At 53.2% G+C, this 25,308-nt stretch overlaps 9 protein-coding genes across 9 annotated transcripts; 1 reads left to right on the forward strand and 8 right to left on the reverse strand.

Moving 5' to 3' along the window:
• Positions 1-742: 742 nt before the first annotated feature.
• J3D65DRAFT_695768 (uncharacterized protein) lies at positions 743-1,841 on the reverse strand (the record flags this gene model as incomplete). Its single annotated transcript, XM_066804009.1, has 3 exons — positions 743-969; positions 1,019-1,502; positions 1,656-1,841. The coding sequence occupies 3 exons, from the start codon at positions 1,839-1,841 to the stop codon at positions 854-856; spliced, it is 786 nt and encodes a 261-aa protein (XP_066655051.1). The 3' UTR covers positions 743-853.
• Positions 1,842-2,635: 794 nt separating this feature from the next.
• J3D65DRAFT_695772 (uncharacterized protein) lies at positions 2,636-4,004 on the reverse strand. Its single transcript, XM_066804010.1, has 4 exons — positions 3,772-4,004; positions 3,152-3,719; positions 3,034-3,102; positions 2,636-2,984 (listed from the first exon to the last, which is right to left on the reverse strand). The coding sequence occupies exons 1-4, from the start codon at positions 3,774-3,776 to the stop codon at positions 2,673-2,675; spliced, it is 954 nt and encodes a 317-aa protein (XP_066655052.1). The 5' UTR covers positions 3,777-4,004; the 3' UTR covers positions 2,636-2,672.
• A 2,121-nt stretch (positions 4,005-6,125) lies between these two features.
• Positions 6,126-8,028, forward strand: J3D65DRAFT_676951 (uncharacterized protein; the record flags this gene model as incomplete). Its single annotated transcript, XM_066803631.1, has 4 exons — positions 6,126-6,257; positions 6,952-6,987; positions 7,055-7,154; positions 7,217-8,028. 4 exons carry the CDS (start codon positions 6,126-6,128, stop codon positions 7,738-7,740), a joined length of 792 nt encoding a protein of 263 aa, XP_066655053.1. The 3' UTR covers positions 7,741-8,028.
• Positions 8,029-8,116: 88 nt separating this feature from the next.
• J3D65DRAFT_658389 (uncharacterized protein) lies at positions 8,117-9,932 on the reverse strand (the record flags this gene model as incomplete). Its single annotated transcript, XM_066802542.1, has 2 exons — positions 8,117-9,319; positions 9,374-9,932. 2 exons carry the CDS (start codon positions 9,930-9,932, stop codon positions 8,499-8,501), a joined length of 1,380 nt encoding a protein of 459 aa, XP_066655054.1. The 3' UTR covers positions 8,117-8,498.
• A 1,746-nt stretch (positions 9,933-11,678) lies between these two features.
• J3D65DRAFT_676954 (uncharacterized protein) lies at positions 11,679-12,979 on the reverse strand (the record flags this gene model as incomplete). Its single annotated transcript, XM_066803632.1, has 3 exons — positions 12,587-12,979; positions 12,317-12,529; positions 11,679-12,265 (listed from the first exon to the last, which is right to left on the reverse strand). The coding sequence occupies exons 1-3, from the start codon at positions 12,636-12,638 to the stop codon at positions 11,679-11,681; spliced, it is 852 nt and encodes a 283-aa protein (XP_066655055.1). The 5' UTR covers positions 12,639-12,979.
• A 2,134-nt stretch (positions 12,980-15,113) lies between these two features.
• On the reverse strand, positions 15,114-17,388 carry J3D65DRAFT_357900 (uncharacterized protein). The gene is made up of 5 exons (XM_066795612.1): positions 16,925-17,388; positions 16,491-16,876; positions 16,084-16,438; positions 15,653-15,979; positions 15,114-15,568 (listed from the first exon to the last, which is right to left on the reverse strand). Exons 1-5 carry the CDS (start codon positions 17,229-17,231, stop codon positions 15,186-15,188), a joined length of 1,758 nt encoding a protein of 585 aa, XP_066655056.1. The 5' UTR covers positions 17,232-17,388; the 3' UTR covers positions 15,114-15,185.
• On the reverse strand, positions 17,389-18,654 carry J3D65DRAFT_357951 (uncharacterized protein). Its single transcript, XM_066795613.1, has 3 exons — positions 18,505-18,654; positions 18,322-18,425; positions 17,389-18,244 (listed from the first exon to the last, which is right to left on the reverse strand). The coding sequence occupies exons 2-3, from the start codon at positions 18,388-18,390 to the stop codon at positions 17,546-17,548; spliced, it is 768 nt and encodes a 255-aa protein (XP_066655057.1). The 5' UTR covers positions 18,391-18,425; positions 18,505-18,654; the 3' UTR covers positions 17,389-17,545.
• A 564-nt stretch (positions 18,655-19,218) lies between these two features.
• Positions 19,219-20,616, reverse strand: J3D65DRAFT_658393 (S-adenosyl-L-methionine-dependent methyltransferase; the record flags this gene model as incomplete). The annotated part of the gene is made up of 3 exons (XM_066802543.1): positions 19,219-19,422; positions 19,480-20,327; positions 20,386-20,616. 3 exons carry the CDS (start codon positions 20,614-20,616, stop codon positions 19,257-19,259), a joined length of 1,245 nt encoding a protein of 414 aa, XP_066655058.1. The 3' UTR covers positions 19,219-19,256.
• Positions 20,617-21,656: 1,040 nt separating this feature from the next.
• Positions 21,657-24,556, reverse strand: J3D65DRAFT_602961 (uncharacterized protein; the record flags this gene model as incomplete). Its single annotated transcript, XM_066798171.1, has 4 exons — positions 21,657-22,252; positions 22,306-22,968; positions 23,266-23,743; positions 23,798-24,556. The coding sequence occupies 4 exons, from the start codon at positions 24,554-24,556 to the stop codon at positions 21,657-21,659; spliced, it is 2,496 nt and encodes an 831-aa protein (XP_066655059.1).
• Between the last annotated feature and the right edge of the window lie 752 nt (positions 24,557-25,308).

Here is a 25,308-nt window from a genome sequence, read left to right on the forward strand (position 1 = left end):
GTCTGCATGTATGAAAGCTCGCGAGTCGTGATAGCTGCCGAGCTGCGAGAGAGACGTCGGATGGCATGCTACTCCGAGCAGTGCAGCGATCCGCATGCGGTGCTCTGAGACGTCGTCGTCGAAGCGCACGCTGACACGCAATTCGGCCGTGTAGATGGCGTTGTTTGCGCGTTCGGAAGAAGGTATGGAAGATGGCTCGCCCAGGAGTTCCATGAGCCATTGCTCTTGGTCAATGGTGGACCTTCTGGAAGATGCTGACATGTTCTGTGTAAGTGCTTCATTAATGATCCTCGGCTTGAAGGGTTGAAGAACCCTCTGTAGTCGGTGCCGAGACAAATCGGGAATCTTCTAACATGTTCGGTGATCAAACAAAGCAAGCGAATGGTGATGCTATGCTGCTACTGACGAGATGCACCCAGATTTACCCAACGAAGGTGGTCTTGGAAGCATGACATGACATGTGTCGACGGCGGGCTTGATCAAGCTGAGCAAAAAATGAAAAAGCAACCCCTGAGTTTTGAATGACTGTCCAATATCCACCCGACAACCCGAACTTTTGATCCAAGATACGGAAAGAGAAGAAGAAGAAAAATCAGTCAACCAGACCTTCCCGCTTTGGCCCTGTCCGCTTCTCCGTTGCCGACTGAGCGACTCTTACGGCAAACCATTCTGCCAGCAATGTCGAATCCCTTCCGAAACCCCATCATCTTGTTCCCATCGTCGGTGTCATTTTTGTATGAGTCTTTTCGTCATCTCATCTTTCCCTGCTGCATCGTTCTCACGTCCACTGTTCTCTGCTGGGTTCCATCACTCAAGAGTGTGTTTTTGGGCCCAGCTTCGCCATGGTCGCCAATCACTGGAATCTGCGCCTTTTCACATCCCTGCCCTCCTCTTCATGCTCTATGTTGGTGTTGTCCTCTCGCCACGTAATTGTGCTTAAGTCAGGCGCAATAGAGCGGTAGAAGTCGACTGTAGCTTGTCAGAGTGGTCTTGTATAATTTGTGCACGCCTTGCTTACCTGCAAATTTTGGACATTTCTTCACGAGCTCTTCAGTCTTCTGGCGGCTGAGATATTTGGATGCGCCGGGGAGATGATGCTTCTTGAAGAAATCCCGTATGCCATGTTTATCCTTGTCTGCGGGAAGATTGGCACCGTCCAGACGGCCCGACGTGCCGTAGAGCCTTTTGATCAGAGACTCATAACTGCTTAGATTGGGATCGGTTTCCATATCGATGCTGTTGAAATGTTGCTTGAAGTTTTCAGCTGCTGCGCTTTGGAGGAGAGAGGCACCGGCCGTATGGCCACAGTTGTAGATGAGAAGCCGAGTCGACAGATGGATAATGCTCGGATCTCCATTTTGCGTTGGTTCAAATGATGATTTCAGCTTTGGGTGCAGCCTTCCAGTGTAGATTGCTTCCAGAAAGGCTCCAATAAGCTTTTTCCTCGTCAAAACAGATCCTTTCCAGAGAAATCCCAAGTCGATTTGATGGGTATCGATGTCCTGGAGCATGTGTGAGCGCGACTTTCAAATACTCGGTGAACTCTTGACAGATGCAGTTATCATGGAGGGTGTTTTGAAAAGTGGCAACGCCAAGGTGAAACATATGTAGGGTGATCTCCATCAGTGCTGCAATGAGATCCAAGCTTCCCTCACCTTGTCAAGAATCTCCCGAAGCTTGGACGAGCGATTGTAGAGGACAACTTTGTGCGCTCTGCCAAATGAGCGGTCGTCGGCGATGATTTCAACGTCCGCAAACTGGTCGTTCAAAAAGAGAAAAGGCGAGTCGATCATTTGGTCCATCGCCGAGGGTTGCGGGCGCTCCGCCAATGGGATGTCCATGAGGCTGGACCCGATGGTCGAGTGGGGACGATGGTGGTGAAGTTCGGACGTGAGAGTGGTGTTGAAAGATGGAGGAGGGAGGGCTGGAGGAGACGGAAGGGTGGAGGCATAAATAGCAAGGTGGATGGGTCAAAGCAGGCACAAGAGTCGGCGACGGTAAGTGAAGGGCATGATGTGATCTGCCATGTGATTGGCTTCTGCTTAAGCTGAATGTTTCTGCGCCTCTACTTCAAAATCTTGCCTGTGACCAAGTGAAACTCCAAAAGTCTTACGCATTTGGTGTTTGAGAATAGCCAGCAGATTATGATGCTATGCTTCTGAAGAGGTGGTGTCCTCTTTCGCCTGACAGAGGTGGCTGTTGAGACGATGGAGGAACTCACTGTGTCCGACGGCCAGCTGGCTCGCTCGAGCAAAGCGTAGGGTGTCAATTTTCTTCCGTTCTGAAATCCAACTGCCTGTGGAGTAACCTGAAATGCTGACCTATGCAAGAGAAGCAGAAAGGGATTGAAGCAAGAACATCTCTACCAGTGATTTTGTACGCCCCGTCCGTTGCTTCTTTGCTGACTCGGCAGCTTTTACCATTTATCATCCCTCCCGCAGTGTCAAAACCCATACCAAAGATTATCCTTTTTTCAGCCGTTGTTTTCAGTTTCTGTGTCGCAGTCGACTGCAAGACATGTCAGTATGAATATTCAGCTGGTCCTATGGGTGGCTCAAATTACCGACAACTTCTGGGACCCTCTTCAAAAGGCGCATGACGCTGAAGCGGCTAAGTTGCTTGCTTACCGCAACTTGCTATGCACGAAGAGCGCTCTTCGTGCTTTGCTTGCCCTAGTTCTTGCCCTCTAGAAGCTTCGCCATTCCCACCTTGACGAGTGCCGAACTGGCTTCTTCCATGATCTGAAGGATATCGCGAAAGCCACGGGGCCAGAAGACCTCGCGCTTCAACTTGGCTGCCTTCTTGACTTCCTCATCAACCTTCTTCAACGCAACTAGCTCTTTGTCAAGCATTGCCAACTTCTTCCCAGCAGTCTTGAAGGGAACAACGAGCTTCTCGACGTGCGCCTTCTCTTCGCTGATCCTCTCGCGAAGCACTTCGATGCACTTGCCTTCTTTGCGCGCTCTTCGGATCATATTATTGAGCTTAGTTTGCTGTCAGTGTCTATCCGTCTACATGTCATCAGGAGCTCACCTCAACCACCGTTCCGGGGTTATTAATTGGGTCGTGATCGCGACACTCTGGCTCAAACATGCGAAAATTCTGGGGACGTGTTAGCATGGACAACATGAGGCTTTCATGTGTGACAAACCTCTGGAAGGGGAATGTTTGTTTGGTGTCCCCCGAAAGCTTCCTGCGGCTTTGGATGGCCAAGTTGGATTGGGAGATGAACGCCGGTGTTTGCAATATTCTCATTGATCTTGTCGAATCCGGCCATGAGCTCTTTGTATTGTTCAGCCAGTGAGTCCTCATTGGTTGCGACCCTCCTCCTGTCCCAACGATTTCCAACCATGGCAAGGCAAACCTGCCAGTGCTCCTTCTCAGCAACACGAGATCCACTGATAAGAGCTCTTAGCATGCCCTTAAGAGTCTCCACCTTTTTGCCAGAGTTGCACAACTCTGTATAGTCAGGTCGATCCGGGTTGGGATAGTAGCAAGACTTCTTGTCAATCTCCTTCACTCTTGAAATGGCATCAGCGTATTTGAGCCCAGCCAATTTTGCCAGTCTCTCATATCTGAGACGATGCCATTCAACTTCTAGCTTCTCCTCCTCACGCTCTTCTCTGGCGCAGTCGACTTCATCCCGCGTAGGTACCGATTGGGTGTTCAGATCCTCGGTGGCGTCGGTGAGAGCCTCAGATTTGATCAATGCCTGTTCTCTGTTTGAAAGTCAGCCAGATGATTGAGGTCATGTCCCGAGCGTTGACATACGCCATGATTGGTCGTGAGATGGCTTGGGCATATTGCGTATCCTTGCTCCGTCGGTGAAATGACGTGTAATGACGCTCGAGGCCGCGAGCACTTCAGGCTTCAGATCAGTTGATGTCTTGTAAAGACGTAGATCATGGGTGTAGTGGGGTGAAAAGAAGTAGAAAGTTTGGGAGAGAGCTTTGGAGAAAGCTGCGGCAAGAGCTACTCCAGCACCCAGTACCGCCTGTGAATCTGGCTTCGTCAGCGTTCACACCGACGGCCGACTAATCCATGTTTTTTGTGCGCTCGAGTGTGGCATGCCGCCGAAATTTGACACTCACCTCAAATCCACGAGCCCTCTGCCACCCAGATCAAGCTCCCGACTTCTAGTTCTGCTCTTGCCTCACCTTTTCTCTCCCCATCCTCTGCCTCCACTCTGCACTCACCTTTTCTGGCAACTCATACCACCACACATTGGCTGTCTGCTTCTGCGACCCCACAGCTTCGCCAACCCTCCTCACCTCGACCCTTCGGATTCATACCCCGAAGTCACGTCTCTTCCTCCGCTCAGGCTTACTTCTCTGTCCCCAGCGCCAAGGCTTGCGTTTCGCCTACAAGAGTTCAGATCATCTTGCATCTGCGCCCCTCTTGCCTTCAATGGAAATCGACGACAGGAGTATCAGCAGCGACAGTGAAATCCCCAGAACGGACACAAAGGAGACTGTCGCTACTCTTGCCCGCGACCAGATCAATGCTGTCGCGACTCCAGAAGAAGAACAAGCGGAAATCGAAGCGGCCAAGGTAGGTGCCAACATTGTCAACTTCATCAAGTGATTGAGTGCTTACAAGTCTCAAATAACCAGAAACGCCTCCCAGCGCTCGAAGAAGAGGTGAAGAAATTGGAAGATGAGCTTCATCAGATCAAAAACGACAGCTCCTTTCCCAGCGAAGCCGAGCTTGCGAGCATGATCGAGACCACTGCCAAAATGGAGCTGGGAATCAAGATGGCGTCTACAATCAAGGAATGGACGGAGCACTTCGGCAGCCAAACTGGTGCAGTCCAGAGCTTCTATGTCGATCTCCTCGAACTGATTATGGAGCAGTTCGAGAACAACAATTGAAAAGGCAGGGGGGAGATAAAAGGCAGATATGGTCGCGGTACTGGCATGTGAACCGCAGCAGAAGAGGTCACATACAACGACGAGAGAATCAGCAGGGAGTTGCATCGGGGCAACTACCTACAACTTTTGATTACGAATGCCGGCAAGAGCTTCCTAACACTCGCTTGAAAGGGTGAGACCGTCCTCAGCTAGGGAGATTGAAGAACGGCTGTTCAGCATGGTACCGAGACAAGACTCTGCAGCCATTATCCAACGGCAGACTCAGAGGGCCACAGGTGGATGCGATGACGGTCGACGGTCAACGGTCAATGGAGGACGGCGGGTCGACTTCGAAAAGTTTGCTTGAATTACTGCTTCTTCGTGGAATTGGGGACTTGCGTGGGTCTTCAGAGTGCGTGGAGATGGTATCATTGTCAGTCCAGGAGCAAGAAAGCTGCCTCCCCTTCAATGTACTGAGGACTGACATGCACCTGGGTTGGTATCTGGACCGCACTGGAGGCCAGCTGCTTGGATCAAGAGTTTTCGGATTTCCCTTTGGTTGGGTCGACGAGGATTGATTTGATTTCTGGATGGCATGGCATTGGCATTGGGTTTCTCGGGCACCCTTTCTTCAACGGCCTCGATCTTCATCGGCGGCGAACTAAAAGCGAGTGCATAGTCAGACAATGCAAAAGGTTGACAGATGCGAAGACATGGGTCACTCACAGCAAGGAGAGGAAGACGGATGGGAGCCCGTCGCACATACATCTTCCAAGATGCCCAGACAAGCTTACATGTATAGCTGGCGCAAAGTGCTGCCGGCAGAAGACGGGTCTCGACGCTCAATACGGAGCTTGGACGAGTTTGAGCTGGGTGTGAAGACTACGAGAAGCGCACTGTGACATGGAATGGTCCTAGCAGGCGGTTAAACAACCAGATTTAGGACCAAGTTCTCGTGCGCAGAAGATCAGAAGCAGCTCCCATTCATTGACAGTGATCCTGAAGTGGAACGGTTGTTTGTGTTCCACATGCCTCACACGTATCAATGTCTCCACTCCGGTTCGCCAGAGAGGCGATGAGGATATGAAGGACATACTGAGTTCCGTCGTCACCACGCCGGCTCCCGCGGGCGGGACCTGCTGGTATGGCACGCGCCGCTGGCTCAGCGCCGGCTGCAAACAAGATGTCCTTCTTCTTTGTTCCTTGGGCAACTGCACAAGAACAGGTAGCCAGGCATGCCATGTTTGGACCGCGGGACTCGTTCAAGAGAAGGCGATGCACCGCCAGCCTGGTAACCGCGCTGGTCTAACGGTTGGCTCCTTGAGCCAGCAGCTTTGCGCCTTTGTCCTTGACCGTCATATCCTCAGGCCATCGGCTCTGCTCAACTTCCAGCTCTTTGGCAATATTGTATGCGCCTTGAAAGCCAGCACCAAACTTTGATAGAAGGTCGAGAAAGAGATCTCAACCCAGGCTGGGGGGCTGTGACGGTCTTTCTCGACGCCTTTGATTTTGGTCTCAAGCTCCTTGTATCTGTGCATTTTGTTTGGGGCAGGTCTGCTTCGCCGAGTTGTTTGTCAAACCGATCAAGCATTCGGCGCGTAGAGGTTACGGGTTTGCAGAGCTAGTTTACGGGCGCCCTGTCACAAGAAGTCAGAGCATGCAAAGCCAGGCACGTGTGGTGCAGCACAAACAGTAGGCCATTTGTTTGCTTTGAGTTGCCATCGATGACTTGGTTGGGCCCACGAGCGGACATGGCTGGTAGTTTTCTTTTTAGTTTTTTTAGTTTTTTTTTTTTGGGGGGGGGGGGGGGGGGGGGGGGGAGGCTGATTGAGCAACTAGTCGGTAGGGTTTTGATGAGGAGTGCTGAAGCTGGGTTCACGCAGCGAAAACCGCGTCAAAGTTTGATTTTTCGGCGGCTTCCGGAGTTGTGGTGTTTAGAGTCCGCAGTGGATTGGCCACTGTGGGCGCTGGCATGTCGACCTCGCGGCCTCGCGGGCGGGCGCTGTTTTTCTGTCGTCGCGTTGGCGAGCCATCTGGATACCGCCGTTCCCTCCAAGGTCTTCCACCCTCTTGCACCCACCTCTGAACCAACCACTCCAAGCTTTCTGGCGACTGCTACGTGTTGCCATCCACGCAGGTACGCGTTCCTGGGCAAGCCTCGAACGATGTCTACTAACCGTCAATGAGCAGCGACCTCTCTACAGGCTTCAACCCAGGGCATCCTCCAGCAACCGCCTCTGAACCACCTCAACCCAAGCTTCCAGGCAAAGAGGATCATCTCTGTCGCAATCGACATCCACGCATGTACGTCACCATCGCCAAGCAAGCTCCGAACGACATCCACTGACTATCCATTGAAGCGACAGTCGGCAGTATGGACGCTGCACAGCAGAAGCTCGCCGAGCTGCGCAAGAGAAAGTGCCAAGTCAGGGAAAAGATCACCGCCGCCAAAGCCGAGATGATCAAGCACCAGGAGCTTATTGCGAAGCTGGAGAAGGATGCCAACGAGAAGGAAGCTGAAGTCAAGAACTTGGAGGAAGCGAACGACAAGACCAAGAACGAGGCCTACTACCAGAACCCTGACTACCTCGACTACGCCATCTTGTGTCACGCGAAGACCAACGTTGATATGTTGAAGGCCTGGTGTGAAGAGCTCAGCGAGGAGTACGATGGCAAGACCCGCAAGCAGCAGTACTGGAAGAGCCACATTGCCAGCATCATCAAGATTCGGGAGGTGGATACTGACGCCGAGGGCAACACTCCAAAAGAACTCCACCAGCGCATTCTTCAGGAGCTCGACCAGTTGGAGAAGAACATGGCGGAAGATGGAGTCAGTCTGCCTGTGCGCCTTGGATATCCGAAGCCCGAGGACGTCATCAGCAAGCCGTAAGGATGAGGTCAACCACGACTCTCGCGATAGCTCCCGAGGTGTATTGGACGGATTACTAGAGGCGGACTTGGCAAGACTCGTCTTTTTCCCTTTTCAGAATGGATAACATCGGAAGGCTAGATAGAACGGACCTCGCTTGCAGGTCAATCAGTCTGCCGAATCAATGATGAACAAGCCACTCACGGCGTTACACTTAGGGTGCCTGAAAATATGCAAACAAATCCATCACCGTGATGATAAAACGCAGGTACCGTACCTGGTACACGTGGTGAGGGTCGTAATGTCGTGGTCTCGGATTAGGGTCGGGCCGGGCAGCAGCACGGTCGGGTCGCGACGCGATGACGGACAACCAACTGTCACCCACCCACAGGGTCCAGTTTCCTAGCCTTCTACTCGCCATCATACAACTGCTTCAAGCAACTCATTAGTATAGATGCAATGCCTTCAGTTGTCCCTCATAAGCCTTTCATTTTCGTAGTGCCTATACTGCTTGCACCCGACCACCTCCCGACAACCTTTCCGCTCGTGAGCAAGATTGTTGTTTGCCGGTCATGTCCACACAACGATTGAGGCCTCGGTGCCCGCCATCCATACGTTCCCATGGCATCATGATGAGGATGTAGCTAAGGAACTTGAGTCCATTCTAGTCGCACCGTCGCCCGTCGATCCAGATTCTCGCACCCGATGGTACTCCGCCATGATCCTGCTCCTGTGAATCTTGACAAGCCGCATGCACCGCGTCTCTCCTCAACGTCCACCTAGCGCTCGTTGAGCTTCTCGTCAGCCTTGCGGATGTCAACGTCGATTGGGCCGAAGCTTCCGGTACGATTATAAAACGCCATGCGCTGGTCGTGCTGCTCTTTCAAGAGGTCGTCGATGCTGGAGTGCATGTCAAAGTCAACTGGGCCGAAGCTTCCGGTACGGCCGTAAAAGGCCATGAGCTGGTCGTGCTGCTCTTTCAAGATGTCGGCGACGCGGGAGTGCATGTCAACATCCATTGAACTGAAGCTTCCGGGACGATCGTAAAAGGCCATGCCCTGATCATCCTGTTCTTTCATGATATCGCCGTCGTAGGGGTTCATCGTGGATTGAGGAACCACCTGAGCCTTGGACTTGGACATGCGAAGCTTCTTCCTGCCATCAGCACCTTCAACGGTTGGCCTTCTGAGTCTTTTGCGGCCCTTGCTGTTCTCGGCGAAGGTTGTTTCATTCGGTGTGCCCGGCTGTGTTGGCTTCGGGTCGTCGGAGGGCTTTTGGTCTTCTCCAAATATCGCCTTGTAGATGCCGTGAACCACCGGATAGAGCTTATTCATGCGCCAGTCCTTGCCTGTCTTCTCCACCCTGGATCCGAAATACGGGGTGAGAGGGAGTTCATCCAAGATTTCGGGGCGCTCTTTGCCCCCTTCTACCAGGTTGAAGACCCTCGAACGGTACCCGAAGTCTCCCGATCTGCCAAGCCGGCCATACCAAGCCTCTTTGCGTGTTGTCTCGTCTCTGGCTATGAGCACGCGCCGGGAGCCTTGACAGTATTCATTGCCTGATGCCGCATGGACGGAGATGAGCGGATCGTTTGCCTGGTCTGATTAGCCGGAGGGAAGATCCGAGTGATATGGTAAACTGGAGCGTTGCGTACCTTGGAACTGGATGCCATGGCAAGGGCCCGTCAACGTTGGAGACTTTGACGATGGTATGATTGTAGAGGCCGATGAAGAAGAGGCGCAGGCGTAGGGGTCGAGAAGCGAGAGTGTTGAAATGCTATCAACGCTCTCGTGCTGAAGTCTGGGGAGAGATGCAGAGGTCAAAGTAGCGCGATCCCGTGGGCGTCTTGGGAAGAGAAGCCACGGGGATGACGCTGGAGGTCCAGAATCACGCAGCGACCATGAGATGATCGGAGGGGTGGGCGTCTTTGTTGTGGTGTTGGTGAGAAAAGCGGAGTGACTTGCAGGCGGTTGTATTTTTCCACATCCCACACAGAGCGGTTGGCTTTTTCTTTTTTTTTTGGTGAAGGTGCGGCAGGTACCTTCGGTTTTTTCGAACGCTTGCCGGACTCTCCCAACTCTTTGGTCGCCCCCCATCTCGCCAAACCCGCGCTCCCCTTCACGCGCGCATCCTCCCCATCCAACATCGCCGACCATCACATCCCTCAAAGAGTCAACCATGCCGCTCACGAAACCGGTCCTGATCCTTGACATCGACTCTGACTCAAGCAACTCAGAGGTTTTTCCACCATGCCTTCCGCACTGCCGTTGGCTCAGCTTCTAACGACCCCCGATGTAGGATGACAACAAGTCACCTCCACAGGCTTTGAGCCCCGCTGAGCAGCAGCCTCTTAAAGTTGTGCGCAACCAGATTCGCCAGGTTGAAGCCGAAGTAGGATCAAACTAAACCCCCCACAAACATCTCATCTTGAGATCTGACTGACACGTGCCAAGGTCATGGCTGAGGAGTCTGAGCTGCAGCAGATCATCAAGGAACTTGAGGCCCAGGAAGGAAAAATCAGCGAGCTCCAGACCCGCAACGCAGAGATCTCGCAACGCCACATCCGTCTTGCGAAGGAGAACAAGCGTTGGAAGAAGGTCAAGAAGGTGGTCAGCAGCGTCGCCTCGGCCAAGCGGGAGTACTTTGACGGCAACACGCTTGCAGAGCTCCTCGGCATTATGGAGGATGCGAACAAGGCGTTGGACGTGCTTCGCATGGCTCATGTCCTGAAGAATTCTGCTAAGAGGTCGAAGGCTTGTGGAGAATGAGAAGGACAACTTGCCGCGTCCCTACGAATTCCTGCACGGATGCTGAGCAACTGCTTTGCAAACACGGCATAACAGGATGCCATGACATGGATATTCTCAGGGCATACTTGGACTATGGCGAACGGCGCACAAAAGAGCGTCTGGAAATCTCGACACACGTTGACGGTCTAAATTGGTGCTCCGAACATGGATGACGGCACGCACACAACACTGAGCTGCTTTGGAATGGCTCAATGGACTACGAGATAGCATGCAATGAAAGCCGCTCAGTGAGCAACCAGGCCTGTCCTTGGGGCCATGTTCAATGTCTGGCTCGCATGAAGGTTCTGTGAATGTTGTCAGCACGTCCAATCAAGACAGCCCGCCTGCTGCCGGCACTTCCCAAGCTTGCCCACCACCACAAGTTTGACGTTCACCAAGATCATTCGACGGTATTCTCGAAGCTCAGCATTGACTTCCAAGATTAAAAGGCACCCTTCTGTTTGAGAACGCCTTTATTTATTCGAAGAAGCTCACGCAATGAAAGGCAGAATTTGTTTGGGAGGAGAGGAACATCTAGAAAGTACCAACGGCAAGTAGGGGCGCGAACCGCTTGGCCGGCAAGGTGCAAACATCAAGCATCCAGCATCTTCCATGCCATACCAGGAAGTCGAAGCTGGAACGTCAGTACAGGATGGTGGGGCGCACAAACGAGCTGGCATTCTTGCCGGTTTTTCCTCTTCATGTTGACGCCTGGAACGAACGTCTCCTCCTTGCGGGCCAGGGCGACGGCCAACGTCGCAGGCTTTGCTTCCGCAGAAGACTTGACGACGGGGCGCGCAGGGCCAGGGGCGCCCGGCGCGGCAACAAGTGGACCACAACATCTATTTGTCTGCTGAAGCGCATCCACACATACCATCAGCCCCGGGAGCGCGTGCCTCAAGGCCCTGATCGATGCGAGCACCTCCTTCTACACCAGCACCATGACCGCGTCCACCAAAGCTCATCAGACGCCGCGAAAGGCTTCTCTATCGAAACTCGCCTACTGGGTCGGCTGGCAGTAAGTCTAACCTAAAATGAAGCACGAAATCAAAGTGGAATATTCAAAATTAGGTTGAAGTATCGAATAATGGATGAAGGACTAGCACACCACCGTCACCAGAGCCAACTTCAACACCATTCTTTAAGTAATACCACCCTTCATCCGCCGCATCATTTTTGACCAGAGCAGGAGTCACGGGACGCCATCCCAAGCTTGGCATCATCTTTAATGGCCTCCAGGGCATCATCGTCGCTGGTCTCGTCGATGACGATTTGCTCTCTCCAATCAGTTTCATCGCCTTGAAATTCCGGATGCTCAGAATCCCGCTTCTGTTTCTTCCTCGGTGGCTCTGGATATGGGCCCATTTCGATCCACTCCGATCCCGCAGTCGAACTGTCCAGATTATGCGAGTCCTTGGTGTTCGCATGATTCTGTCCGATTTTCGGCTTGCAGTGCAAACATGCGTCATGCTCTTCGTCGTTTGAGTCGATGAAGTCGGATCGGGCCTCCTCGTGAGCACCTTCGATGCAGAACTTCTCCTCAAGCAGCTTGTTGCTTCCCCCGACATGACAATACCTACACAGCCCTGATTCTTCCGCGAAGCGCTTTATGGCTCGGGGGACTCGACAACCGCTGCATCTCAAGAAGGTCGGACTGAGGCTTGCAGTAGGCCGCAGGGTAGTGGCAACTGTCGTGGAGCTTGAGTGGGCGGGCCGCTTTGCATCAGGTTGGATGTTATGATGTCTAAGCTGTGGTCCTGCTTCTTAAAGTCAGCAAGATGCATCCTCATCACCTGGGCTGAACTGACTGATGACAATCATGCCCTCTTCGGAGAGTGCATCGATAAATTTGCCGCGAAAGCTCCATTTGCTATCCTTTTCCCTCTTCGATATTCTCGGGTATTGGAAACCTTTGAGTAACAGCTGATCCGCAACGTGTTGGCAGGCGGCTCCCCTGGACGAGTACGAAGCTTTGAGTGATACAAGCTTCTTTGCCTCCTCGATCTTGTTTCTGATCGATTCTGTATCATCATTTCAGCCCCAAGTATTTTTCCTCAGGGCACAGAGGCTTCTCGAACCATTGATGATTGGTCCCATGAAGTATCGGGACGTTGCTTGGTCTGGCGGCATGACGGAGATGACGGAAGAAAGTTCGTCACAGCGCGTCGAATTGAAATATAAGCGGTAAGCTGATAGCAAGTTGCACTCTCTCAGGACATGGTATGAGTGTGGGATGGAACAGACAAAGCGTTGAGTTGAGGTGGAGGGCCGGCGATGTTCAGGTTGCTCGAGCGAAGGTAGCAGGCGCACCCACTGCGACTTCCAGCTTGGTCGCGGGACCTGCCACCCCGCTACGACCAGGGGCCTCTCAACTCCACAGTCGCCTCTGTTCGCCAATTTTATCTCAAACTGAACTCGAGACTCCAATCCAGGAGCGTTTCGCCAGGCACGAGCTTGGTCTTGAATGGTAGACTCCCTATTTCTCAACAGGCTGTGCTCAGGCGCCCAAAAATTGGCAGACCAAGCTTGAAGGGCACAGACTCGACGATTCGTTGGTCCTGAGCGTGGAGAAGAGTGAGTTGGGAGTGGAGGAGGGAATCAAAGAGAGGGACAGACCGTATCTGTTCTCTCCAGCGTGGGGCGCCACTCCTGAGTGAGGCCTGCGCTCGTTTGTGTCATTGGACAGCTTCATTTCACAGTTACAAGGCTGCCAGATTGAGTCAATGGCTAGCCTGGATCCAAACGTGCGCTTTGCGGGAGGAGGTGACATGATATCTTCAGCTTTCACAAATGTGGAGTTCCGTAGATTGTTGAGGCGATAGAATCAAAATCTTCGCTTGCGCGAGTCACTACCATCAAACTGTACTTGAAGACTCGTAAGACGCTTTGAGATCACAGCCTTGAAGTCTGTATTGCTGCACTGCTGTCGCAGACCCTGCGCTTAAGGTATTTCATGCGCATAATTTCGCTCACTGGAGGGCTGTGATGAAGACCGCTTCGGTGCGGAGGAACAGGCGCATTCGGTGGTCCGGTTTTGCATGATTTGCCCATGGACAGTCGTGAAGGACCTCGAGGTGTACCTTCAGGTGTCTCAAGGCCAGATCATGCTATGTGGTCGCAAAAGCTGGTGAATTGTCGAAAATGGTGGAGGTGAAGAGCGATCGCCGGCGAGACCGCGGCGGTGAGTTGCAGTCTAGAATCAATGAGGTCGTTCTACTTGAATTGAACTGAGTGCCAGTTCAAGCCATTCATTCACCTAGAGGCCGTGTCATCCGTCGGGATACCATCTCTGACCATCACCTAGACGTTTGAAGTTACAGCATTCTGCCCCATTGCCGCTCTCGGTCAAAATGTGACTGGGAGCCCCGTTTTGAGACTTGGTACCCTTTGCTCCAAACAGCTGCAAGCCGAAAGAGGCAAGAGGCGAGAATCAACCACCTTCAAACGTCTGGGGGAGATGCCATGACTGAGGGATGCTCGTCGACCGTGATACAGCCTTTGAGGCTCACTTTGGAGCGCGGAGGCCACTTGGAGCCTGGCGCCTGCGATTATATGGCAACCCGAAGAGGAATGGCTAGCCAACTTCAAACGTCTAGGCGATAGGATGCCATGTCATCTTCTACCCGACAAACGACCGGCACGTTGCACCCCAAAGAGGAATGGTGAGCCAACTTCAAACGTCTAGGCGATGGGATGCCATGTTATCCTCGACCGGACAAACGAGCGGCACGTTGCACCCCGAAGAGGACATGGACGCCGACGTCAAACGTCTGGATGATCAGGATGGCATGGCCTGGCAGTCCCTCTGCGATCCGATGCCATGCTATCATCTGAAAACCGAAAGAAGAACCAGTTCAGCGGCTGAAGGGGATCTAAAGACATCGTCTAGACGTTTGAAGAAGAAAAAACCAGCTCAAATTACCCTTTTGGGCGAAGTGTTGTCCGCTGGGAGTGACTCCAGTTTTGAATGGAATTTTGAACTTATTGAAGCTGAGCTGCAAGCCAGCCTGCTCATCTGTGACATTTATGTGCGCAGGCGCAGTGTTTTGACACGTTGGTTCAACGTGCGTCCTGCTTAGCGAGAAGGACGGCGCGGCGCGGCGCAAGCGACTGAAAAGAGCAGCCGCAAAACGTGCTGGAAATCGCGCTGGGTGGCGAGGCGCAAGTGACATTGATATGTGCTCTACACTTATGCCTCATAGGCCCGTCTCTATATTATTTTGAGGATGCTGGCTCTACGTAGCGGTTGAAGGACGATGCTGTGTGGCATTTCCCTCGAAGAAGGATGAGGCGCAACAGGCCCTTTCAGCGTGAAGGCCACGAGGAGCATTCGTACTCCTCTGAAGGGAGCAACAGGGAGCATTCAAGGCTCAAGCCATGGAGGTACGAACAAGGAGCGGTCGAACTCCTCTGCGGAGAGGTCGTAGGGAGCAGCCGAGCTCATGGAGTAGCGGGAATCTCCAACCGCGGACCCCAGTAAATCAATTATCTAGGTGCTACAGCTTTTGCTGCAGTCCCTATGGACTTGAATAGTGAAAATATCAATTAAAACGTTTCTTCGATCGTTAAATGCGTGACGCTTGAGCCCGCCATCTGTGCTCAGTGGGCTCCGTGTGTTCACTTCCCGTCGCTCATCCCCACCCTCCCTATTCTTGATCAGCCTTGCTCTTCTTCCACTCAGGTTGATTCCTCGTCATCTAAGCTCTGCTTCGAACTGCGGAAGCCGCAAGCCTTGCCCCACCGGAGAGCAAGTAAGTCTGAAGTCGTTTCCTTTGCGTTTGCCCAGTTTTCAGCCACGATCTCCCGCGTTGGCTTCTGAAAGACCAAATCGATCTCCTCAAGGGTCTTAAACGCCGTTTCTGGCATTAGAAATAATTGGAAGATCCAGCCCGCCACGGCGATGCCGCCGTAAAAGCCCAATGTCAAACCGATTCTCGACATGCTCTCCTGCATTTTCGAGAAATTGAAGGTTACGATGAAAGAGCAGAGGAAGAGCAATGCGTCTGACGTCGTCATGCCGTAGGAACGAAGATACGTGGGGTAGACCTCGCTAGGGACAACTAAAAGCCGTTAGCTCAAGTTCTGATTAAAGGAATGGGGTAGGAGAAGCTTTTTGGGAGTGGGGATCGCTTTTGGACACTTACCCCAAGTCAAGCAAGCATAGCTGCCAAAGAAGAGGTTGTAGAGGATGAGGCCAGTGAGGTATAAGCCTTGTTGCCCCACAACGGTCTTCAGCTCGTAGCTAACGCCGACCATGACCAATCCAATGAAGAAACACGGAAGCATAGCCATTGCCCAGAAACGACGGCCGGCTCTTTCCATGTACAATACGGCTGGTATAGTTCCAAAGAGCAGGGCGCCGCCGCCGACCAAAGACATGTACGTCGCGTCGAGGTCGTTGAAGCCGATTTGCGACATCAAAATTGACATATAGTATAAAATTGCGTTTATACCTGTCAGTTGTCCAAGCACTAGAGGCGAGAATCAGTATGAGAAGACGTTGTAGGGGTGTGGGGCGGGTTGGTGTTGAAGTCAGGGGTGGGTTTGTGTTGAAGTTCATGGGCGGGTAACTTACTGATCATGACGTTGGCGTAGATCAGCGCGCGCCTGGCGCGAGGGACTGTGAAGAAGTCCATCCAGGGGAACATGCGGTTGCTGGTGCCGGCAGCAATCTCTGCGTCCTCCTGTTCTTGCGCAATCTTGACATCGAAGAATTCTTGCCGGCTTTCAGGATTCTCGACTCCCCGAATGCGCTTCCACACCTTGAAAGCTTCAAGGGTCTTTCCCTTGTGTACCAGAAAGCGTGGGGACTCCGGCAAGTAGAGCATACCAAAGCCCATGATGGTCGAAAAAATCACCGACGACCCCAAGATGTAGCGCCAGTTTCCAGGTACTTTGATGAACATGGCGGCGACAGCATAGCCAAGGACCTTGCATGTTTTAGCAGGCGTGAGACGGTCGGCTGGAATCTTGGTAACATACCTCGCCCAAAGCAATGTTCAGTTGGTACAAACTGACCAAGTTGCCCCTGAGGCGGCGCTCCACAGTCTCTGCAACATAAACAGGTACAGTTCCGCCCTCAAGGCCGACGCCGATCCCTAAAATAAAGCGTGCTGCGACGATCATTCCGAAGTTTATGGACCCTGCCTCGAGTCCGGCACCGATTGTATAGAGGATACATGATATTATGATGGACCAGCGGCGCCCGAACCATTCGTTGGAGGGCGAGAGAAGGAGGGCTCCAAAGACGGCGCCCAATGGCATTCCACCGTTGACAAGGGAGTTTTGCGAATCGGAAAGTCCAAGATCTTTGGGGAGGAAGAGGTTTGCACCGGAGATCAAAGACTGGTCGAGGCCGCTCAGCAAACCTGCGAGAATTAGATGTATCCAACACACAACGAACATGGAATACTGACCGCCCATACTGGCAAAAATGACGAGAGTTATTGTGAAGCGTTTGGGGGTCTTGAATTCGAGGTCAAAGACTCCCTTGTGATAACCTTCGGTCTTGTGGTCGTCCTCCAGCTGGTTGATCAGGGCATCGACTTCCCAGGCGCTGTTCTTTGCCGTTTCCAGCCCTGCCTTTTCATTGGCGACCGCTGGAACGCTCCCAGTGTGCACCACATCTTCAATCAGTGCATCCTTGGTCGCACCACTTTTTTCAACGTGTGCTGCGTCATTGCTGGCCTCCAACGCCTTGTCGGAGCTCTTGATGTCGGCCATATCGTAATGAAGAATAGAGGCAGGCCAATGCTACCGGGGTATCAGGAAAAGAGGACTCAATGGCGGGGAGAAAATTCCTTGTTTCCTGGCGGACGGAGCGGCTCTTTATGCTGGCGCGAAAACTCCAGGTGACACACGACTGCCCCGCTACACGGCTGACTTTGGTGTACTGGAGAAGCCCGATAAAGGCGGCGGGCCGATTCATTGGGACAGTGCCCCGGCTTCTGGGACTTCGAGACTGGGGTTGGTTCCGGAGAAGAGGAAGAGTGACATGAGAAGTGCAAGGTCCTCTTGTCGAGACTTGCCCGCGTTTGTCAACACTGAATCTGTGCTGACGCTAGTGCCCCACAGCGACGCCAATGACGGGGGAGCGCGAGAGAGCTCCTGGCTTTCTCACAAACTTTGGGATGAGCAATGGGCGCGAGGGTACCATGCGGCGCGGTGGTGGCCTGCCAGTCGTGTGGAGGGATGTTGAACATTCCCGGTATCTGCACCGGAGCCGACACGCATGACCCTGCCCGACAGGAACCTATCCCTCTGTTGCTGAATCGTACCCGACCATGCCGCCACCGTAAGGACCGGCTCACACCGACCGGCCAGGCCCTGTCGGGAAGTGTTGCGAATGCACTGATCGGCGCGCCAAGGGAGCGAAGCGTTGAGGAGATACTTGGCCAACAGTTCCTACGCCAAACACCTTTCGAATGTACCTTTGAGGTACACGGTAAGAAATTCCAGGAGAAAAAGGGCCGGAAGCGAGTTGACGAAGCAGAAGTCCGAACTGAAAGCCTCGCCCCAACCCCAGGCCCCACTTTCTGAGGCCGGGGCGAAATGCGCGCAGCAAGGTGGAGTTGACCGACCCCGTGGCACAAATTTTCGCGAATCGCGGGTTTCCCCATCCTGTACTCCGAACCCCCGCGCTTTCTTCCACGCCATTCCTCTCTGGGACGACCATGAGCGTGCTCACGATGTCTTTGAGATTTATCCGGACAGCAAAAATGGGCGAAACGAGTGTTCTTCCACCACAAACTCATGAAATCAGCCTTACCCGCGCACAAGACGATCGCCAAGCAGGATTTCCGCAGCCACTTACCCTGAGCGCGGTGCTTCTGGAAGCTTGTCGTCCCGAACGAGCCAGGGATGCCTCGTGGACGCAAGACATCGTCCCGAGCCACTCAACAGGTCAAACTGGCATCTCTGGGCGATCTGGTTGATTATTTGAGTGCGCTTCGTCACTGTTCTGGTGTTGATGCATTGAAATGCTCTCCGCACTCACGTGACTTTGGTCTCCCCGTGGGGAAGGGGAATCTGCATCGACCAGCGGGGAATTTGTGGTCCCATTGTCGCTCAGCAGCAGCGCGGACCACGCTGGAGTCGAGTGACTGGAACTGTTAATGTCTTCCAGAAGCTGACCTCTCGTCAACATCACACCATGATCTTGAAAGAACTCGACGACTTCGCCGCGCTCGCGGCCAAGAGTCAGACGTCAGCGCTTTGGCCACACGCCATCCTTCTTTCTCCTCGAAGGCGGTCGACGCCGGCCGGTGGTTTTCGGGGCTTTGCCCACAACGGGCCAACTCCACGACTTACCCCCGGCCTCCGCCTCCAACGATTTCCGACGCGCCCATGGGGACACGCACTGCACGTCTGCCCCCAGAAATGACGCCTTGCACACGTCGGCGAAGTGCGGTGGCTGCAATCAAGTTCTGGCAGCACTTCCTGCCTTGGCCAGGCCATGTTGTGGTCTAGCCTTGTCGGCGCTGTTTCGATTTTGAGCAAAATTTTCCACGAGAAGCCTTGACGTCGGGAACAGAAATCCGTCCACTTCCTGGTGACACGGAGCTGTGTCACCGTGCCCTGCGCTTGGATCTGACTCGCGCCTGGAAGGATCACTGGAGGTTGAGCAACGATGTCAGGACGCAGTCCAGGCTCCTGTTCAATTTCTATGATGGAACGACCGACGAGTAAACAACGTTTCATTTCGAACTTTCCACGCGCAATGCGATGGCTGATTCCAACCTTTCAAACTCAAGCAGGGTTCCAGGCCGCAGAAACATGAACGAAATCCGACCATGGCCACTCAGTAAACTCAACCGGTCCAAACCTCTTGTCTGCAGTTTTGAAAAGCTGCTTCCATTCCTCTTTCATTCGCTCCTTCCCGTTGTGGGTTGCCAGCATCGTCAGATCTGAGAACCTGAGCACCACATTAGCCACTCATCCTGTACGCTCTAAACTGATTGGAAGAGCTCACCTCTTGAAGCGTTGCGCGTTCTCCGGTTTCGCTTGCTCGGGAATCACCCATTCGTTGATCACGACCCTGGCCCCTTCCTTCATCGCTGGAATCAAGCTGCGCAAAATTCGGATGCAGTACTCGTCTCCCCAGTCATGGAAAATCTTGGAGAAGAAGTAAACGTCGGCACCCTTGACCTGTTGCTCCGTAAAAAAGTCCTGGGCCTGGAACGAGACGCGCTCCTTCAACTCCGGTGGCAACTCCTTCGCCGCGATCTCAACAGTTCCGGGCAGATCCTCGACAATGAGTTTCAAGTTCTTGGTTACTCGAGCGATGGCCAGGGCAATGTGTCCAAATCCTCCCCCGACATCCACCATGACAGCCCCAGGACGGTCGATTTCTTGCCAGAGGGACGACGCTGAGTGCACCGTTGTGTTGTGGATCCCGCGGAAAGCCTTGCCAGCACGCGTTGCAAGCTCGGGATGCTTCTCAAAGTAATTGAACAGCGGCTCGTCCGTCTGATATGCCAGGTTGAACCCAGATTCGTTTGGCTCTTGGGAACCGGGCCATTTTTCGACCGCATCGAGAGCCCGCATGTGGAAATTGATGAGATCCTCGGAGACAAATCCCACAAACGAAAGGAAACTCGTGTCGAGCAGACAGAGACTCGTAGCGTTGTGATTGAGCGAGCCGGGCGTCTTTTCCTCGAAGATGCCCGTGGTCACAGCATTGCGCAAAATACGTTTCAAAACTGCTTCCTGCATCCCAGTTTGCGCAGCGAGCTGAGCAAACGTCGTACCCGTCTTCTGGTCAACCTTTGTAGGAATGTCATAACGGTAAATGGCCTGAAGGCTGAGAATATCGGTGGCCTATGCAACACACATCAGCATCCACCACTCTTCCATTTTCGGCCGATTTGCCGCTCACCGTGCACATTTTTTCCCGGATAAAATCCCTTGGACTGAGGGATTGTCTCAACAGCTGGCCTGCTGTATTGATGAGCGTCTCCCGGCTGTTCTTGAATTCCACAGAAAAGTTGTCGGGATTTGGAGCGCCAGCCGTGGTCGCTAAACTGGAAATCTCTCGTCCGGCTGCCTCATGCTCATCGATCTTCTTCGCTTCGACGAGAATCTGTTCGGCTAAGGCGGTGAACGACATGTTGGACTGCCAACAGAGAGTTGCGATGGGGGTCAAGTCAGTGGGAGTGTCAAGCTCGACTGGTCGAAATCTATTTTTCCAGGAGGGAAGCTCGAATAAATACGCCAGGTTCCAAGCCTCAAGTTACTGGGCAGAGCGATATGAACAACTCAACTTCCTCCACGCGGCATTAGTAACGCACATCTCCGCAGTACGGCAGAAGCGCTCAGGCTTCAAGCACTTCCAGATGGGGGGCGGAACGGCTTCCGTCGCCAAACACATGGCTTCAAAGTGTCTTTCCGCCCGCCTCGCCCGCAGTCGCGGGTAGGTCGGCAAAGACGGGATCGTGGCATTGGCGAGACGGAACCGTTTATTAACGTAGGGCTGTCCCTGCAAGTGGGATCGGAACATGGTGTTGATGCTTGGCAGGGTCAGTTGCCTAGGAACCGGAAAGGCCGCGGAGAGCACATCAAGGCGCCGTGTCTAAAGCCGCAGCAGCCGGCTGCTTCCACTTCTACCTCACAAAGCACTGTGTTTCAACCAACGCTGCAGCTACATAGCCAGCACTCCCAAACGACTTCGAAACAGCCTCACAGATTCCGTTTTGCGGAACTCCTTGCACCGCGCAACGATGCGCATGAAGTACATCTTCCGTTGGCTCGATGATCCGCTAATACGGTGCTGTCTATTACCAGGTCCCGCTTGTGGAAGCATAAAGATGCACTATACGGCTCGCAGCGTTTTGACCCTTTCTGTCGACGAGAATCCACGATATGCGGGCCAATCGTCACATCCGAATCCGAAAACGAGCTCGCGCCTTTGCAACCGCTTTCCCAAGCATCTCCATGAGGAAATTATTCGCGGCAGTAGACAAGCTATCGGCCGGAACACATCGACAGTCAGCAGTCATTCAGCATGGTTGAAGAGCAATAGTATTGCGCAGACTTGATTGTTTGTGGAGTCCTTGGCCACGCGTTGCAAAAGAAGAAAAAAGACAAGAATTCAAAACACCGGAGTATCAAGACATCAAGAACACCACCGCAACGTGCTGTCAACTTTCTCTACGCATTTGGCAACAGTTCCTTCAAAAAGCGCCTCCATTCGTCAATTTCTGCGTCTCTCATTTCCAACTTCCGTTCCGCGTCCAGGAGCGCCCAACGCTCCTCCGCACACCCTCGAAAGCACCAATGGAGACGGCTGGATACCATCTTGTCACCATGGACGAGAAACGCGTACGACGCAGAGTTCAGAAAATTTTCCAGGCGCCCTATCTCCATGCAATTCCCATTCCACGAAAAATGCGGGGTTTGGTATGGGTGGAAGTACCCGATGTTCCGGACGACATGCTCGGCGTTGACTTTCGGAATGTAGAGCACTTCCCTCTGGATGGCAGATGCGGTGGTGTTCAGGGTGTCGAGGCGCTCGATGATGGCGTCGTCCATGGACGTCATGTCGCGTCTTCGTATCGAATCAAAGTCGGAATTGTAAAGCTTCCAGGATCCAACGCGCCCGGTCATAAGGGTTTCGTTGCCCTCGGATGTCTTGTATCGCTCCCAAGCCAATCCTACTTCTGCATTTGGGGGCTTCCAGGATGCAACGCTCTCGGCGGCGGCGGTGCTGCTGCCCTCGGATGCTTTGTCCCGCTCCGAATCTGATCCTACTTCTGCGTCAGAGAGCTTTCAGCATTCAAGGCGGGGGCGGCGGCGTTACCATTCCCCCCTTCAGATGAATTGTTGCTACCACCTACATCTAGTTTCCAGGATGCAACGTCCTCGACGCTGGTCGGACTGCCAACCTCGGATGTCGTGTCGCTTGCCTTCAGCAACCCCATCATAGCAAAGCCCTTCCGGTGCTCGATGAGATGCTTCTCCCGGGCTATGGCGTGACACGCGTCCAACGGCAGGCTCTGACCACCCCAATGATCCCAAGACCACCGCTTGAAAGTGCCCTTGACGAACTGTCGGCCCTTCCGAAGCAGCAACTCACCGTCCTCAAGGCAAGCATCAGATTGACGAAACGGGGTGTTGGCAAGCTTGAATCGAAGGAACAAGCCTTCGGGGTCGTAGTGCTCGACGAAAAGACGCAGCGCCACGAGCTCCGCCATTTCGACTGCCAATTGCCTGGGCCGAGCGGCTTTGAAGACCTCGTACATTGAGAAAAGACGGTAAGCTTCGGCGAGCAAGAATTCCAGCTCGGTGGCATTGTAGACACCGTACCCGGCTTCGTCGCGCTCAGAATTGCAGTGCGTGTAAATGAAAGAGAGCGCTGCTTGCGCTTCGCTTGCCATGACTGACGGAGGATCAGCAGTGTGGACGCAACCCAGTTGGTCAAAGCACTCTCGTTGAACTATGGCGACCCTGCTGAGGGAGCGTCCTACTTATACTAGCAGCGCGGGGCTTGTGGAAACATCACGAAAGCGCAAAACAAAACAAGTGTCCGAAACTCCGCCAGAAGCATCCAAACAAATCCAGACTCCGACAAACAGATGACTAGGAAGAGTTCAAGTAGGCCCCTTTGCGAACCAAACCATACTACTGATTCCCTACGTGACTTGGCCAGTTTCCAGATACAGAAACAAATAGAGAGCGCTCTGCCGAAGAACTCCTGCCAAGAGAAAGAAAATCTGCGTGGGGAACATGGGTTGCCATTACAAGCAATTTGGTAACCCACCGCCGAGACTCAGCCTCAAATCAGACACGACCTGGGACAACTTGATATTCGGGACCCCCCTTCCAAGCACCCAAGCCAGGATGTTGTGCATCCTTTCATAGTTCGCACAAATTGTGGATAAGTATTCCAACGACTTATCTTCAGGAGCTAAGAACCAGTACCCCCGGCAGCGTATCAGGAGCTCAGACAGTAGGCGGGTCGCTTCCAAGTGGGAATCTGCCAGGGATTCCCAATCACAGCGCGAGACATCCGCGTTGTGGGCGGCGCCATAAGTAGCTCGGCGGAAAACGTTGATCATCCCTTCGGTTTTCAACATCAATGGGTAAAGGTCGCTTGGTGAAAGACGCTCAGCACGCTCGTCTTCAACCCATACTTCGAGTTTTTTGAGTAAGCGGCTTGTCTTCTTGATGTACTCTTCCATGGTACACCAATCCTTGACCGTGGAATGGAGCGCCTCAGTCCGGTCTTCGACTTTGTCCTGCAGTTCGTCAGCTCTACTGTCCACTAAGGTTTCATTGTCAAGACAACTTACCAAAGGTTGATTTGGGGCTGTGGGAAGCGCAAAGGTTTCATCATCGTCAGTCGATCCATCAGCAGACTGGCTGTCCGAGTCTGTCTGATCGGCTGTGGTGGCATCGCTTTGCCAACTGTATGGCCGTTTGCCATTTGCATCAACGTGATCCTCGTCCTCATCACTGATATCTGGGGCAGGGCGCTTGTGGTGAAGCTCGACTGCTCCTTGGCCGTCGTCGTGAGGAGCACGCCAACAGCGTGAGCGGCCACAAACTTCTTGTTCTGTTTTCCTTATCACGAGCTCGAACGTGTCTGTAATATTCGGACCCCAGCCCGGCTGACGCTTGTGATTGTAGAGGTAGTTGAAAAAAGCCTTGGCCAATGGGCGCGAACAGAATTCGTGGACTTCGTCGTTCAGTTTGCGAGCATTCGCCTGGGGGCATGAGTCGAGGTCTGCCCAGCGTTCGCGGAGCCGCCGGGCAAAAAAGACCCGATCGCGATCGTAAAAGTTGCGGAAGTACATGATCTTCCGTACTTCCTTCTCGTTCGTGAATTGTCTGTTCTTCCCCATGTCACACAGCCGATTAAGTCGGTGTGCCTCAGTTAGCAGAATGCTGAGGGTGTCATCGTCATAGTTGGGCAACCCGTCGGCGTTGAACTCTGGGAACGCGTCGGCGTTGAACTCTGGGAACGCGTCCGCGTCGAAAGTCGGGGTCTCCAGCTGGAGCTTGAGGGCATGAAGAGGGCTGCGGAAAAGAATGGACAATTGAGGCGCCATGCTTGCTGTTTGATCAGTGAAGATGAAACATGGGCTCGATTGACTGTGAGATAGGTATAAGAGTGGAGACACGGACAGGTCGAGAAGCGCGGGGAGATGGGGGAGAGCTGCTTTTTATATTCATGCCAAGCTGCTGTCCGGGGAGACGCGCCGACGCGTTTTGTCAACTGAGGAAATTCCCACCATTGCTACAAAGTTTAATTCACTGAAAGCGGATGCGGGCGGCTTCTCTCTCCACGATGATTGGACTAAGCCCCAGTGCTCGAACAGTCATCCGAAGCTTAAGCCCAGTCCAGCGTTTAGTCGGGTGTGTGAGGGGACTGGGAGTAGATCGCCCTGGACACGCAGTTAGCGGTGGGCTTGGTGTGGCGCGCAGTCTTACCAGCAAGAAAGATGATTATGAGTTCACTGATAAGCTCGTCCATGTAATTGTGGGTGTGGATTGGAGCGCGTTGGGGAGAGGTGATTTCATTGGCATTAACAGCGGCGACCGCAGTAACGACAGGCGACTTTTCAATCACAGTTTGAGTTGCTTCTAGACCCATCCACTTTTATCCCCCAAGACCAGATATCTATGCTTTGACTGTCCAACCCGCAATCCTCCGGATCCTCCGCAGCGTGTTCTATTCGCTTGGACATCGAACATCGAACCCCATCAAACGGTCAGTTGACATAGGACATTCTGAAACGCAATGGAGTGCGACACGAGTCTCTGATCATATTGATTATACAGTGTAATAAGAAGTCGCTAT

The sequence above is a fragment of the Phyllosticta citribraziliensis genome (assembly GCF_038025025.1).
Source record: "Phyllosticta citribraziliensis strain CPC 17464 chromosome Unknown J3D65scaffold_6, whole genome shotgun sequence".
NCBI lineage: Eukaryota > Fungi > Ascomycota > Dothideomycetes > Botryosphaeriales > Phyllostictaceae > Phyllosticta > Phyllosticta citribraziliensis.

Excerpts from the sequence above, each read along its gene's own strand:
- J3D65DRAFT_695772 (XM_066804010.1), bottom strand. Across the intron at positions 3,103-3,151 it reads CAAACATTCCCCTTCCAGAG|AATTTTCGCATGTTTGAGCC; the intron begins GTTTGTCACACA and ends ACACGTCCCCAG. Across the intron at positions 2,985-3,033 it reads ACCCCGGAACGGTGGTTGAG|CTCAATAATATGATCCGAAG; the intron begins GTGAGCTCCTGA and ends CAGCAAACTAAG.
- J3D65DRAFT_357900 (XM_066795612.1), bottom strand. The coding sequence starts at position 17,231 with ATGGCCGACATCAAGAGCTCCGACAAGGCGTTGGAGGCCAGCAATGAC. Across the intron at positions 16,877-16,924 it reads CATTTTTGCCAGTATGGGCG|GTTTGCTGAGCGGCCTCGAC; the intron begins GTCAGTATTCCA and ends TAATTCTCGCAG. Across the intron at positions 15,569-15,652 it reads CTATGCTTGCTTGACTTGGG|TTGTCCCTAGCGAGGTCTAC; the intron begins GTAAGTGTCCAA and ends AACGGCTTTTAG.
- J3D65DRAFT_357951 (XM_066795613.1), bottom strand. The coding sequence starts at position 18,390 with ATGTCTTGCGTCCACGAGGCATCCCTGGCTCGTTCGGGACGACAAGCT. Across the intron at positions 18,245-18,321 it reads CCAGAAGCACCGCGCTCAGG|AACACTCGTTTCGCCCATTT; the intron begins GTAAGTGGCTGC and ends TTGTGGTGGAAG.